At 45.0% G+C, this 15,000-nt stretch overlaps 1 protein-coding gene across 1 annotated transcript in view; it reads right to left on the bottom strand.

Annotated features, from left to right (window-relative positions):
- Nucleotides 1–6,036: 6,036 nt before the first annotated feature.
- The window catches only part of LOC143013841 (thyroid hormone receptor alpha), a 13,484-nt gene continuing 4,520 nt past the window's right edge, over nucleotides 6,037–15,000 (bottom strand). The window contains exons 3-11 of the mRNA XM_076167539.1: nucleotides 13,898–14,500; nucleotides 11,227–11,443; nucleotides 10,690–10,751; nucleotides 9,891–10,012; nucleotides 9,453–9,600; nucleotides 9,166–9,371; nucleotides 7,672–7,818; nucleotides 7,273–7,531; nucleotides 6,037–6,487 (exon numbers count right to left, since the gene is read on the bottom strand). Coding sequence (XP_076023654.1) covers nucleotides 6,237–6,487; nucleotides 7,273–7,531; nucleotides 7,672–7,818; nucleotides 9,166–9,371; nucleotides 9,453–9,600; nucleotides 9,891–10,012; nucleotides 10,690–10,751; nucleotides 11,227–11,285 — 1,254 coding nt within the window. The 5' untranslated portion in view covers nucleotides 11,286–11,443; nucleotides 13,898–14,500 and the 3' untranslated portion in view covers nucleotides 6,037–6,236. The remainder of the gene's footprint in view (nucleotides 6,488–7,272; nucleotides 7,532–7,671; nucleotides 7,819–9,165; nucleotides 9,372–9,452; nucleotides 9,601–9,890; nucleotides 10,013–10,689; nucleotides 10,752–11,226; nucleotides 11,444–13,897; nucleotides 14,501–15,000) is intronic.

Genomic DNA, 15,000 nt, shown 5'->3' with positions numbered 1-15,000 from the left:
GGAAAATATTGTTTCTGAAGCTTGATGAAGCTCAAAGTCAAGTTTGTTAAACTTCATTCCCCATTTTCACTGGGAAAAAATGATTGACGGAAACGTTGCGGAATTATTCACATATTATTTGACAGAAGTTTTGCCGTCTGGTGTTTTTACAGTGCAGCTGAACGCCTGTGGGTCCGAGTCACTTCCTGTAGGAGTGTGTCCATGTGATGAGCTGCAGCTTGACATTTACCCTCTGCAGTCTGGAGCCATTTTCACTTTTTATTCACACGCCTCCTAAAACGCTGCACTGTAAAAAAAAAAAAAAAAACACTGAAAGAAAAGAAGGACCTATATTCAAATGTTGTTTTTGGTTTTGGAGCTTCTCAGAAAAAAACAACTGGACCTGATGAGGTTCACAAGTGTCAAATCATTTTCCAGGGAAGAATCTGGATTTCGTTTTGACCCCGCCCATTTTCAGGACTAATTTTAAGTTTTTGACCCTTTTCATATTTACAATTTCCTCAAGTTTTCAGGATCCCGTGGTTGTTTTCCGAAATGATTTTCTAATTATTTCTAGATGTTTATTTTTGGCAAAACCGTAAATATCTGGAATTTATTCCCCAATAGAAAAGTCTTTTTTTTTTTTTTTTAAATACAGTGCAGCTTTTTAGGGCAGAAAATATAAACAATTCAGTAAAAAGTTAATTTGTAAAAACAACTCAATTCAAGCTCCTTCTACATTTTCTTCAATTATCTCAGCTGTGACATGAATCTATGACTCAATCTGGTTTGTTTTCTTCTTTTTACATTTTGATCACAACATGAACAAATGTCAGATTAATATGAGACAAGATGAAGCTGCTCGGGCTCAGATTGACTTAACGATACAGTGACTCAGCTCAAGCTACTGGGCAAAGCAGGACTCAGCTGCTTCCACATTCAGTTCATATGGAAACATGAAACAGGTCAAGTAGCCAAAACAAAAGTTACAGTAGAGTCAAGTGTTTTTACTGATGTCTGACTCATTTGCACTCAAAATGATCATCGCATCATTTTTTTGGCCGTCTTTAAAATTGTATTGAATAAAATATTAGATCAGCACATATATATATATACATATATTATTTAGCATTTGTTCAAATTTGTTCATTTTCAGGAATTTATCAATTTCCACATTTTTTGCTTGTTTTAGTCTGTGACAAGGGAAAACTATTTTATAATCAATGACTTAATTTATAGTTATTGTTTCCCACCAAATGACGTAAGGGTGAGAAGCTCCTGCAACTAAAGGGACGGCTCAGCCAAATCACAGAAAGCAAACCCGCCGTTTCCATGGAGACCAGATTTGTTACATGTACAGTATACGTTTTAGATCTTTTTTCAAACTTTATTTTCCAGTTGGCTGAACTGAATGTGAACGCTGGCAAAGTGCATAAACAAGCATTTATCATCAACACAGACGCAGATTCACAAACTCACTAAACCAGATGCTAATTCATCAATATTGACTTCAAAAATAACAGATTTCACTTTTTCTGGCGCTTTCACGTCATTCAGAGTTTGAGGTCATCTCTCTGTACGGACTTTGCCCATAGGCGGTCGTCAGGGTTTTGAACCTTACACCCAGAGATTTAGCAACAAACAGCAAAGCAATGACAACAGCAACATCGACACACAACACCAGCGTGTCGGCATCGTACAAGTTCAGTATTTTACATTCCACATGCGGACAAAGTGTGTGTGTGTGTACTCTTCTTAAGAGGAAGTAGTTTGTTGAACAGCGTCACGTCAACAACAACGTGTGTGTGTGTGTTGCATTTACTTTTTATTTAATTTTTAAAATCTAAAACGTGACTTTTATTTGTGGCTTAAAAACTGCACTGCAAGAAAATGAGAACAAAAATCTGTAGATTGTCTTTCCAAAATTTCTCCATTTCCAGATTAAATGTTTGGCAAAAAGAAAAGGTCACTGTGTCTTCTAGTTTTGTAACTTTTGCTTAATTTTTTCTTAAAGATGATCACAAAAATGTCTAATACTTTAAATCTAATTTATGAAGCTTTATCTGTTTTTTTTGTAGATTCTTTCCTTTTCAGTAAAAGAAATTCCTTCAAACAAATCAATGTTAGGTTTCATAGAATTTGTAGTTTTTGTAGTGCAGCTTTTAGGAAAGAATAAAAATCAAATTGAGTTTTAAGGAAGAAAAAGATTCTCTTTGCTCGGCATTGTGTGAAGTGAGGAGAAACATTTGAGGTGATATCACCGCTTCACTGTGTGTGTGTGTGTGTGTGTGTGTGTGTGTGTGGTCAGGAGGAGTCTGAACACACAAGAGGGGCTTCATCCTCTTCATCCTCTTCATATCATAAATCAAAAGCTCACTAAACCGAAACATTCCTCATGTTTTTGTTTGTCCTAACAAAGAAACAGAAACGTTTCCAACTGAAGAGAAAACTGAAAAAAGAATCCATAAACATCAGACGCCTGAGTGACGGCCATGTTGACCGCCGGGCTACAGGCCGGTCACGTGACTGGTCTCTGCTGTGCTGGTGCAGCTGATCATGGCTGAAGGCAGTGTGCTCTGTGGTGCTGGTGTGAGGTCTGAGAGGAGGAGGAAGAGGAGGAGGAGGAAGAAGGAGTTCTCCAGTCATTTGGCAGAAAGAGAGAGAGAGAGACAGAGAGACACAGACAGTTTGTGCTGCCGGCTCAGATCAGTTTTGTTTTGTTAAACTTTCATATCTTTGCATTCTTAAAATAGAAAAATATTCATTTCTGCTGATGAAAGAAAGGTGAAGGTACTTCCTGTCTTTATAAGTCGATGAAGAGGAGTATGAAGGTCAGCTGGTGATCATTACGAGGCAAACAAGTATCTGTCTGATCTGAGACGGCAGCCTGAGCTCAGAGACAAACTCCACCGCTCCATCGCTCTTCACCAAAAGATCAAACATGTTCCTGAGTCAGCTGAAGACAAGAAACCTAAGACTGCATATTGTGATGGACAGGAAGGAACCACACCTCCTCCAAGAAGACAGCAGAGAGATGAAGTCGCGTCTCTCAGCACGATGCACAAGTCTTTAGGATAAAAACGCTCAGTTTGTCTACAGAGAGCTCACAACTACACAGAGGAGCAAATTATTAGCTAAGACTAGCACTGCTGCTAAAGACTAGCACTGCCTTCCCCTCAGATTACAACAGGCTTGTAACTGAAACAAGCAGAGGCATCGTCATGGTGACAGTCTTCTCATTACGTCATATTTCATGATGAATGGAAATGTGCAATTTCACTTGATCTGGGCTGCTAAGCTATGCTACACTAAGCTATGCTAAGATACGCTAAACTACACTAAGCTATGCTAAACTATGCTAAGCTTCGCTAAAATACGCTAAGCCATGCTAAGCTTCTAATTAGTAAAACATGGATTTGAACTGAATGTAGTGCATGACGTCATTTCTTTGGTAAGCAGCTGTAAAATAACCGTGGTGACTCTGACGTTAACATGATGAAGATGAGTGTCCCTGATGAAGATGAGACATGAGTGTCATCACATTTGCTTTTATCCTAAAGACGGTGCGCCGACGTTCATGAGAAACGATTCGGAATGTCTCGGAAAAAAAAGAGAAAGAACCTGAGCATCACGTTTCAACGTTTCAGGAAGAGCGATGGGAGGAAGCGGGAAGTCTGTCTGCGGGTCACATACAACATTTACATACAGAACACGTGTGTGTGTGTTCACCTCTGTGACACACACACACGTGAGAGTTACTAAGCTGACGTAGGTTTGATTCCCTGTTTGAGGCGTCGAGTCACAGTGATGTGAGCGGAGCGGGAACGCTACTATTACTATTGCTGTGTGTGTGTGTGTGTGTGTCAGTGTTTATGGTTGTTTTCATTACCCTGCATGGTGGGATGGTGGCGCCTAAAGGCCAGATCAAAGGTCACAGTTCAGGTAGAGGGAAATGAGACGGCACACTGTGTGCGTGTGTGTATGCGTGTGTGTGCGGGCATGCAGGCATGCGTGTGTGAGTGGAGGGGCCGGGGGGGTAAATCTGGGCTCAGATCTTGTTTAAGAATAGTGATGGATTGAAGTGATGGACTGCTTAAACAGTGCAAAGTGCCTTGCCCAAAGGCAAAGGCAGGGGGATCGACCTAGAGCAACAGAACCATCAAAATATCATTATTATTATTATTATTTAAGATTCCCGTTCAGATGAGTGTATTTGTGTGGTGTTGATTGACGTGTTGGTGTGTGTTGGTAGTTGTGAATCTGAGCCCAGTTCCATACTAAAGAAAGGAAACAGGAAGAGGAAAGAGGCAGTACTATTTTCCCACCCCTATTCTGACATGAAGGCGGGCCGTGCAGAGGTGTCGCTCCGCCTGCAAACAGGAAGTGGATCCAGTTCATGTTTATGTAGCCTGAAGTCCGGGATGACGTTTCACTGAGGTGGAAACACGGCAAGTACAGGAAGTAGAGATACAAACATTGTGGTTTTAGTGCAACAGAATAAAACCTGATTGTTATTTTTGGAGGATGGTAAACTGCGATCTGATTGGAGGAGCTGATTCTGTTCAGTCGGTACTGCATGTTGGCGTCCTCCAGTCTTCAAAATGGCGTCACGTCCATTTCTTAAGAGGACGTGGAGGAAAGAGTCCAAATACGGAGACGGAGGCGGCGAGAGACCTGAGTCACGTGACCTCCTCGTCACACGCCTCTTCTCACGTTTCCTGTTTACTGGAAATCAACTCCCAGTCACCACAACGACAGAAGGGAGCAAAATGGCTTCCAGTAGTTTACATGAAGTTTTCAGCCCCGCCCACATTGTCTTTCTACTTTGTGAAAACAATCTGAAGCGATGTTGGTCCCACAGCACGATGAAGACGAGTGTGTGTGTGTGTGTGTGTGTGTGAGGTACTGTGTGTGATAGGAGGTATTCTAGTGTGCACGTGTGTACAGAGGTGTGTATGGCATACATGTATGTATGTTCAACTATGGCTTTAAAACACAAGTAGTGACTCACATGACTATGCTCATGTTTGTTTACATCTTACATCCTTTGTCATCCTTGCATCAGGAGGTAACAGAGGTGTGAACATGTAGAACTATGGCTTTACTACAGAAATACTTCATCTGAACATCATCATGAGTAAAAGGATGAAGTGTGTGTGTGTGTGTGTGTGTTAGTTATTTAACCTGCAGGTATCTATAATGTAAACAGGAAGTCTCCAGGTTATAAGTCACGTGTTTCAGTCAGTCAAATGTGTGTAAGTCAGAACAGTGATGTTCACACACGCTGCGTTTACGCTGCCACAGCTGCTGAGAACCTGAAGGGTCACCAGCCTAACAACCACTTCCTGTTTCTGACATGAAATCAGTGGAAACAAAAACACATCTTGTGGGCGTGAGGTAAACATGTTGGTGTGAGTGTGGGTGGGGGGGAGGTAGAGAGTGTGTGTGTGTGTGTGTGGCGGAGGAGCAGCTAACAGGGAGATCCCAGAGTGAAAACATGAACGGTTCACTCCTGCAGCAACAAAACCTCAGGATGCGACCCTCAGGAGGTGTTTGGCGTTCCCCTGCAGCTCAGGAAGTGAAGACCTGGCAGATAGCCGGTCAGACGCGGTGAAATGTTGTGGCGTAAATCCAACATTTGAATGTGGCCGGGACAAGCTGAGTGGAAGGCCGCGGTTCCTCTGATTCCCTTGTTGTAGGAACTTTTTTAGGGACATTCCCAACCCCGGTCAGAATCCTGGATCATGGCTGCGGTCATGCTTCAGCTCCGTGTGGACATGCAGGTAGAGTTTATGACAAGACCGCGGTGTTTGTTTTCGCATATCAATACCTTGGTGTATGAAGTGTAAGAGTGAGCTCCTCCTCCTACAGATGTGTTCCAGCTGTTTTGAGGGGTGGGATTTATATCCCCACATGTTTACAGGAGACGAGACGCTCTCATGGCGGGGTGTGTCAGTTGAGCCGAGGACGTGTAGCATGTTCATCAACGAACATGGCACGCCCGCTGGCTCCCACTGAGCACGCCCACATGAAGGAGGGCGCCACGTGTAAGGGGGGGGGGGCATGGTGCCACACATAACGCAACAAAAGGTGGGCGTGTATGTTTCCTGTGATGCGTGTCAGCCGGGGCTGGTGGCAGGTCGGTGTGGTTTGATTCCTTTGACAAAAAAGTACAAAAAAAAGGTTTACAGAAAAAAACACCTGACAAGCCTGACGGTCCATCAGGGGGCGCTGTGGTGGCTACAGCGCTTTTAAAGTCACACTTCCTGGTCCTCAAAGACCTCCAGGAAGAGCGGAGGAAAGAGTTCATTGGGACACTCCACCTTCATGTGCAGGAAGCGGCTGGCGTGACACGCCCCGATCATCCGCAGGTCCGTCACCTTCATCAGCAGCTTGGGCCAGAAGTGAGGAAGGTCGTGCTTGCGGGAGTTGATGTAGTGCTCGAACGCCAGCAGGAAGTCCTCCTGGCACTGCTCGATCTTCTCCATGCTGCTCAGCCCCGAGCGATCTACACACACACACACACACACACACACACACACACACACACACACACACACACACACACACACACACACACACACACACACACACACACACACACACACACGTTTGACAACATACAAGTAGAAGATCAAACAGATCTGATCTTCAGCAGCTACAGAGCAACATGATTGATTATTGATTTCCACTCATATCTCCTACAATAACAAAGAGCGAGCCACCAAGTTACTATGGGGAGGATGTCAAGGTCAAGAGGTCAGATTAGGTGCACTGATGTGCAGATGAAGGGTTAGAGAGAGAGACAGAGAGACAGAGACAGAGAGAGACACACACAGGGACACAGGGACACAGAGAGAGAGAGAGAGAGAGACAGAGAGAGAGACAGAGAAAGAGAGAGAGAGACACACACACAGGGACACAGAGAGAGAGAGAGAGAGAGAGAGAGAGAGACAGAGAGAGAGACAGAGAAAGAGAGAGAGAGACACACACACACAGAGACAGAGAGAGAGAGACACACACAGGGACACAGAGAGAGAGAGAGACAGAGACACACACACACACAGAGAGAGGGGTAGGGTTAGAGCTAATATCTGGAGAGAGACAGACATTAGCATGCTCCTGGCTAATGTAGCTAATGTACTGTCTGTGTATCCGGACATGCAGCGAGGCGTTTTTGATGTTTAGGTATGAAACATGAATATAATTATAAGTATATTAATATTAATACTACCTTACACTTAACTGCTACACGTCTTTACATAACTCATCCACCCTGACTTCCTGTCGTACCTGAGCTCATGAGCAGCACCGCCTGCATCAGAGCCACCTCTGAGTCATCCAGGTTGAACTGAGCCAGACTCTTGCCCAAATCAAAGATGGCGTCTGAAACCACGCCTAGCCCGCCGTTCTTCAGCTGCTCTCGTTTGACGGCCATCTCGCCGCTTAGCGTCAGCGTCTCGCTCTCGGGATCGTAGCGCACGGCGGCGCGTAGCGACATGATCTCCATGCAGCAGCCCTTCAGTAAGATGATCTGGTCCTCACAGGGCAGCTAGCAAACACACACACACACACACACACACATCACTACACACAATGACGTCTGAAGGATTTAGTCTGTACAGTTTAAAGAAATACAAACTGATTAAGACGTTTACACACACACACACACACACACACACACACACACACCTCAGAGAACATGGGCAGCTTCTTGGCAAAGTCGACGACACGCGTGATGGCAGGCGTCATGATCTTGGTGAACTCGCTGAAGGCCTCCAGGTCCACTTTGTCTCCGTCAGACGTGGGCGCCATGGGGCCCTGGCCGATGTCGTCCGGCTGGGAGGACACACAGAAGGAGAGAGAGAGAGAGAGAGAGAGAGAGAGAGAGAGAGAGAGAGAGAGAGAGAGAGAGAGAGACAAAGGAAAGGTCAGAGGTCAGACTTATTTTTGGATTAGAATATAAAATATTCTGGACCATTTCCTCTTGTGTCTCTCTGTGATGCTCAGTTCTGATTTGTTGTTGATTTGTTTTCTTTTCAATGACAGCTGCAGTGGATCTCCTGCCTGTACAGCTGAGAGGTGAGTCGGCGACACCTTGTGGCTTCTTTATGTAACTGCAGACTGGCTTCAGTGCAGCTTCATGTCCGTCTGAGCGTTTCACTGACACACTGCAGCTCAGACCACAGAAGCTTCATCCATACCTGAAACATCTTTGGCTGCATGATAAACATGTCACTCATATTCATATTCCTTCTTATAACTCATTCAGAACTCTTCATTGACTTAACCCTCGTGATGCCCCCCCGCCTTACACACACCTAAGGTCCTCTGGGGTCACATTGACCCCAAATTGTTTGACTGTTATTTAAACCATAAAGTGTAAATTCTCAGTTCTTCTTGTGTCACAGCTTTAGTCTCCAGTCCAACGCATCACCACAAATTTTTCCATTTATTTTGGAATTTAGGGCCAAAAGGCCTTGTTTACATAAAATATACCCTATTTTTTAGTTTAAAAAATTAAATAAATTTATTTTTTAAATATTTGGTATGACCTTGTCTATTTGACATGAACCGGAGTGGAATATGTCAAAGTTTAGTGATGGTGCTGTTTTTGAATTTTTTGAATGAGAGCAAATACAAACACCTAAGGTCATCTGGGGTCAAATTCACCCCAAAATGGTTTGACTGTTATTTGAAGCATTTAAGTATAAATTTTAAATACATTTTATGTCACACCTTAACTAACTCCAGTCCAACCCATTACCACAATAATGTCCCTTAATTTTAGAATTTAGGGCCAATAGAGCTTGTTTACATAAAGTAGGTAAAGTAAGGCAGGGATGTGGGCTTCTGCCCTGGCATCACATGCTGTCCCATTATTAAATAACCATTGCTTGACCAAACACATCAAACATCCAAGATCAAAGTGTTTGAAAGCAGTCTGGTGTGACTTTTTGCCTCATTACATCACTTTGTGCTTCGGCACCATTTTGACCCCAGGAGCAAAAGAGCTATAAAATTCAATAAAACACCCAAAACTCGATCAAATTACTTCAAATTTCTTCTAATCATGAAGAGCATCGTGTCAAACAACCCCTATAACTTTCAGACCATTTGATGAAAGAAACGAGGGTTAAATCAGCTGTGAAGTCATTTCTCCCCTCCGTCGGCCTTCATTCTTACCATGAACTTGCGTTTCTGTTTCCAGCAGGCGCCCTGGGCGTTGGTGTGGCGGTGAGCCTCGGTGACCATGTGGATCAGATCCCACTCGCTGCTGCTGGGCTCCGGCCTGTTCTGCAGCGTCTTCACCGTCTCCTCCTTCCTCCTCTTCTCTCTGTTCTTCTCGATCAGACGCCGCTTCGCCACACGCTTGGAGTCGTCCAGCACCACTGACGGGAGAGAGAAAAGACTCAGGGTCAGACTCAGACTCACAGGCTCAGACTCAGGCTCAGACTCAGGCTCAGACTCACAGTCCATGGCCATGCCGGCAGAGATGCACTTCTTAAAGCGACACAGCTGACACTGATTCCTGCTGAGCTTATCGATGAGGCAGCAGCTTTCATATTTACAGGAATATGACGGGTGGAGGTTCTTCTGGATCGTTCTACGGAAAAAACCCTGCAGGGGGAAGAGAAGCGATCATGAGGTACAGCTGAGTCTGACTGCAGGATGATGTCATGAGGTTCCTGCTTTGTGAAGCTCCGCCCCACATTTAGAATCACACTCACAATAGAATCTTCGTCTCACTCTTGACCCCTTCCTTAGGGTCGCAGCCCTTTGACCTTTCATCAGAGGTCTGTGGTCCTGATAGCTAGCAGGCTGCTCGCACTGTGCTAACACACACACACACACACTGAGCTCCACACACACAGCTGAGCTGGTTAGGCTCCGCCCTGCAGCTGCTTTACCTTGCAGCCCTCACAGGTGATGCAGCGGTAGTGGTAGCCGGTGGCTTTGTCCCCACAAACCACACAGGGCTCGTCCTTCTCCAGGTAGCTGGGGACGTAACCTGGGACAGAGACGCTGAGAGCTGAAGAAGAGGAGGAGGAGGAGGAGGAGGAGGAGGACAGGATGGTGTGAGAAAGACACCAGACCCAGAACGACAGACGAGGAATGAATAACAGGAGGAAACAGGAGAGGAGCAAGAGGAGAAGAAAGAGGACGAGGAGGAGCAAGAGGAGAGGAAAGAGGACGAGGAGGAGCAAGAGGAGGAGAAGAAAGAGGAGGAAGAGGAAGAGCAAGTGGAGGAGAAGAAAGAGGTTGAGGAGGAGGAGGAAGAAAAAGGAAGAGCAAGAGAAGGAGGAGAAAGAGGAGGAAGAGCAAGAGGAGGAGGAGGAAGAGCAAGAGGAGGGGGAGCAAGAGGAGGAAGAGCAAGAGGAGGGGGAGGAAGAGGAGGAGGTGATGCGTTATCAATGAAGCTCCATTGTTTCCATGGAGATGGAATTATCTAATGATCTTCATTTGTTGACTTTTCTGCATTGAAAAAAGAAGAAAATTATGCAAAATCCAAAGATCTGAAGTTTGAGAGACGACTCAATATTTGTTAAATTATAAATATAAATGTTTACAAATAAATGATTCTTACTTGAAAGAAATATATAAAAATATAAAATACAAAACATCTTTTCATTTAACACGCTTAAACACACATTTATCATCCTACAAAGTCATCAATCACTGGTCTGAGCCACAGCAGGGGTCCCTCACCAGACATACTCTTCACTGAACACTGACTGGTCTTCCTCTTCCTCTTCGGTCCATCAGCAGACCTGAGAGAGCGAGGGAGAGACACAGAGAGAGAGAGAGAGAGAGACAGAGACGAGGAGAGAGAGAGAGAGACAGAGAGAGAGAGACAGAGAGAGAGAGAGAGACAGACAGAGTGAGAAAGAGAGAGAGAGAGAGAGAGAGACAGACAGAGTGAGACAGAGAGAGAGAGACAGAGAGAGAGAGAGACAGACAGAGTGAGAAAGAGAGAGAGAGAGAGAGAGAGACAGAGAGAGAGAGACAGAGAGAGAGAGACAGAGAGAGAGAGAGAGAGAGAGAGAGAGAGACAGACAGAGTGAGAAAGAGAGAGAGCGAGACAGAGAGAGAGACGGAGAGATTTACTGTAAGGTTATATCTTTTACTTTCTAGGTTCCATAATCTAAAAAAGATCTTTGCACTTTAAAGTGAGCACACACACACACACACACACACACACACACACACACACACACACACACACACACAGACACACACACACACCGTTTGTCGTCTCCCAACGATGATGCGTTGCTCTGCTGCTTGGTGAACATTAGCTCCATGCAGCCTCAGTCCCATCAAGCAGCCAATCAGAGGACAGAGAGGAGGGCCACGCCCTCACCAGCCAGCTCAGCTTTCACCTGACAGAGAGATGTGAATCTGAGCTGTGATTGGCTGACAGGTGCATGGAGGGTGGGGCATCACTGGAAGGAAGAGGCCGCTGGAGGAGAGAGAGAGAGAGGGAGAAGAGAGAGAGACAGGATATTGAAAAGCTATATATTTATAAGTCCTGAAGGTCTGAGCCTGCAGTTTAATGTCATAAACAGCAGATGGCACCAAAACAACAACCACATGTGACCTCATCTGACCCCACTGGACCTTTACTCTACTACAGTACTCAGTTACATCTTCAGGTTGTTTTACTTTGTACCCATAACTGGAGATATTTTGCAGTTCTTAGTCACTTTGAAGATTAAAACCATGAATACAAAATGAATCTTTCTTCTTCCCTGATCATTTCCTCCTTTTGTCTTCCAGTCTTTCTGTTCATTCCTTCTTCTGTCCTTCCATTCGTTAATCTCTTTCACCTGTTTCTTAATGCCCCTTCCTTTCCTGAAGTTAAAGGAAGTTAAAGTAAAAAGATTCTGTCTTCATCTAGCCCTATAGTACTTTGATTAACAATATGCTAATTTATCACAATAACAAAGCACCTGGCTCCGTCTCTCTTTCCCTCCTCCCTCCTTCCTCTCTCTAGATGTGTGATGTTCGCAAACACTCACTCTGACTTTATGAGGAAAGGCTTGATTCACATCAAAAGACAAACAAACACAAACAAAACACAAATGTTGTGTTTGCAGCTGGAGAGAGAACAATGATGACAGAACTGAAAGGGTTAATATGAGGGAGATGAATGAACCTTCTTGCTGTGCACATACTCACACACACACAAACACACACGTGCACATACACACACACACACGCACACACATACACACACCAACCATAAGCACATAAACACATGCACACACACACACAAATACAAGCAAACACACACACACACACAGACACACCCACAGACACACCGATGCTTGCACACACACACACAGACACACACACCGACACATGCGAGCCTGCACACACAGACACATGCGAATCTGCACACACACACACACACACACACACACACACAGATACTTAGATCACATTCAGGCGTGGCGTTGCCTGATTTGCCCTTTAATGCGGCAGCAGAAAAACTAGGTCAGTTAGTCATGTATGTAACACACACACACACCGTCTAGGATGTGATTGGTCGCTGCAGGCTCTGTATTCTTTACATCACTGCGTATGTGAGCCACAGGTGGCAAGGGAAGGCTGTGCATCGCCATGGCAACACAAAGCAGAAGTTATGGGATGTGATGTGAGCAGAATTTCAATAGCAGTGCTGAAACATGTATGAGTCACAGTGAAGACGGGGTGTGTGTGTGTGCGTGTGTGTGTGTGTGTGTTTACTGAGAGTGTGTGGGATTGTGATTCAATTTGATGTTGTATGACCAAAATGGACTTCAGAATTGTTGCACACGACACAGAAGCGGGCCTGTTGGCTTTAAACCTCTGTGGTCGTCTCAAAATGAAGCCATTTTTAAGTTGTGTTCCTGTGTTCATGTAACTGTGCTTGGCTCTGTTGTTGTCCAGTTTGTATGTAGAGACTGTAAAGGGATCTCAGCGCTAACCTCATCTTAACTTCAACATAAAAGGCCAAGGATGATGCTTTGACCTCAGAAAGGAATGCCGCATGGTCCAACAATGTTCTCAGAGCTCTCCTCACACCTCGCCGTCACACGGAGGGCGGCATGATAGGAAAATGGTGAAGGAATGTTGTCTCAATCCACTGCCCTCTAGAGGAGGAGACAGAGTGGTGCATACACTCACACAGCTCATTCTGTAGCGAGGGTGCGCCAAAGAACCCATGTGACAGTCTTTCATTGGTTTGTGGCAAAAGTATGTAAATGTACAGGATATGGGTATTTAAGAGGACATTGTGAAAAGGGCGCTCTCTCTTCTATCTGCGCTCTGCTACCTTCTGCTCTGCTTCCTTCTGCTCTGCTATCTTCTGCTCTGCTTCCTTCTGCTCTGCTTCCTTCTGCTCTGCTACCTTCTGCTCTGCTCTGCTTCCTTCTGCTCTGCTACCTTCTGCTCTTCTATATTCTCTTCTACCTCCTGCTCTTCTACCTGGGGCTCTGCCTCCTTGGCTCTTCTGTCGCCCTGATCCTTTCCTTCTCTTGCTCTTTCTTTCTCTCTACTTGCTTTTCCATTCTTCTCTTCTTTTTGACCCCATTACCTGGTTTGTTTATCTGGTTTATTTTGAGATCTTGTTTTACATTCCCTCAGCTGTTGTAACTGTAGTGTCAGCTATCAGCTCATGTTAGTAAACTATCCACCATTCATCTCACTTCTGTTGTGCCCTGCCTCTCTTTAGAGCTAAATTAGCATCACAGTGCCATTCTTGTTTATGAATGGAGTCAGATAAAACAGTGAACTATCTCTGTCCAGTGTTGAAACGTTACAGTTCAGATTGACTCCTGAGGCTTTAAACCTGAGGGTCGCAGCTCCATCACAGCATGAAAACATCTCACACCTTCTCTTCAAGCAAACCACACAACAAGAAGAAACTCACCACTGCATCCTTCTCTCCACTCCTCTTTATTCCCTTCTTTCCCTCTTCACATTCCTGTAAGATCTTCTCTCCGTCTTTCCTTCTCTGTAAAGTTTGCCCCAAGGAATCTTCAGGTGGTCCACTGGGGTCCCGGCTTCTCTGGAGGCCAGCGGAGGTGAGTGGAGGCTGAGGTTGATGCTCCGGCTCAGGTGGAGCTGCTGCTGCTGCCTCCAAGGCAAACCAGGAAGAAGAGTGTTGCACAGTTTGTGGAAAGTTTCTTGATCAGAGTTTATGGAAGCCAAGTGTGTGAGGTACTAAGGTCGGAGGTCGCAGGTCATTGCTGGTTCAGGAGACGGGGGATGCCGGTTGTCACAATGAGGGCAGGCCTGAGGTCAGGTGTGTTTTTGTTCAGTCAGCGGGTTGTTAGAGGAAGAAGAGGCAGTGGAGGAGGTAGAGGAGGAGGAAGGCAGCGGGAGAAGATCCCTGAGGTAAATGGAGATATGTGATCATGGAAGATGGTTTTGTTTTCCCACTCTAGCACACTGAAGACTCGTGTGTCTGAGGAAGAGGAGGATGAAGTCCTTCGGCCGGTGTGTCCATGTAAGAGCTCCGCCTCCTTCTTTCCTGTGGAACAAACCACCAAGCACATGAGAAACAGAAAACAGAAAAACAAGATGGCCGCCCTCTGACAATGTCTGCCAACACTCGTCAGCCAGAATGAGACAGAAGGCTGCCATGGCCACTTCCTGCAGCAAGTTTGTGACCTCAGTCAAAGTTGCGTCTTAACTAACATTGTTATCTTTTGAAGCTCAGCGTGACGATGGGGTCAGTGGACTGAGAGACCTGATCTCCATGACAACAGGCAACAAAACTACAGTTATTCATCAATCAATCAACTTGAACTGGACATTTCCATTTGTTTTAAAGTTTAAAATAATGATACTTCAGTCACTTTGGAGCTTTTTTTTTTATGGGAATGATCCCAAAGCACAAACCAGATCCTTTGAGTGATGATGTCATCATTTTATTCTTTATTCATTTAGTCTATGAAAGTTGGCAGATATTAAACTTTAGTTACTAACTTACTCCTACATTCAGTGGCCCAAGAATGATGAGGATGATGA

Source organism: Genypterus blacodes, unplaced genomic scaffold (assembly GCF_046128005.1).
Source record: "Genypterus blacodes isolate CSIRO-AG114 ecotype Tasmania unplaced genomic scaffold, CSIRO-AGI_Gbla_v1 ptg000159l_1, whole genome shotgun sequence".
NCBI classification, from domain to species: domain Eukaryota; kingdom Metazoa; phylum Chordata; class Actinopteri; order Ophidiiformes; family Ophidiidae; genus Genypterus; species Genypterus blacodes.
The sequence above is the reverse complement of the archived record's forward strand: the minus strand, read 5'-3'. Positions and strand labels throughout refer to the sequence as shown.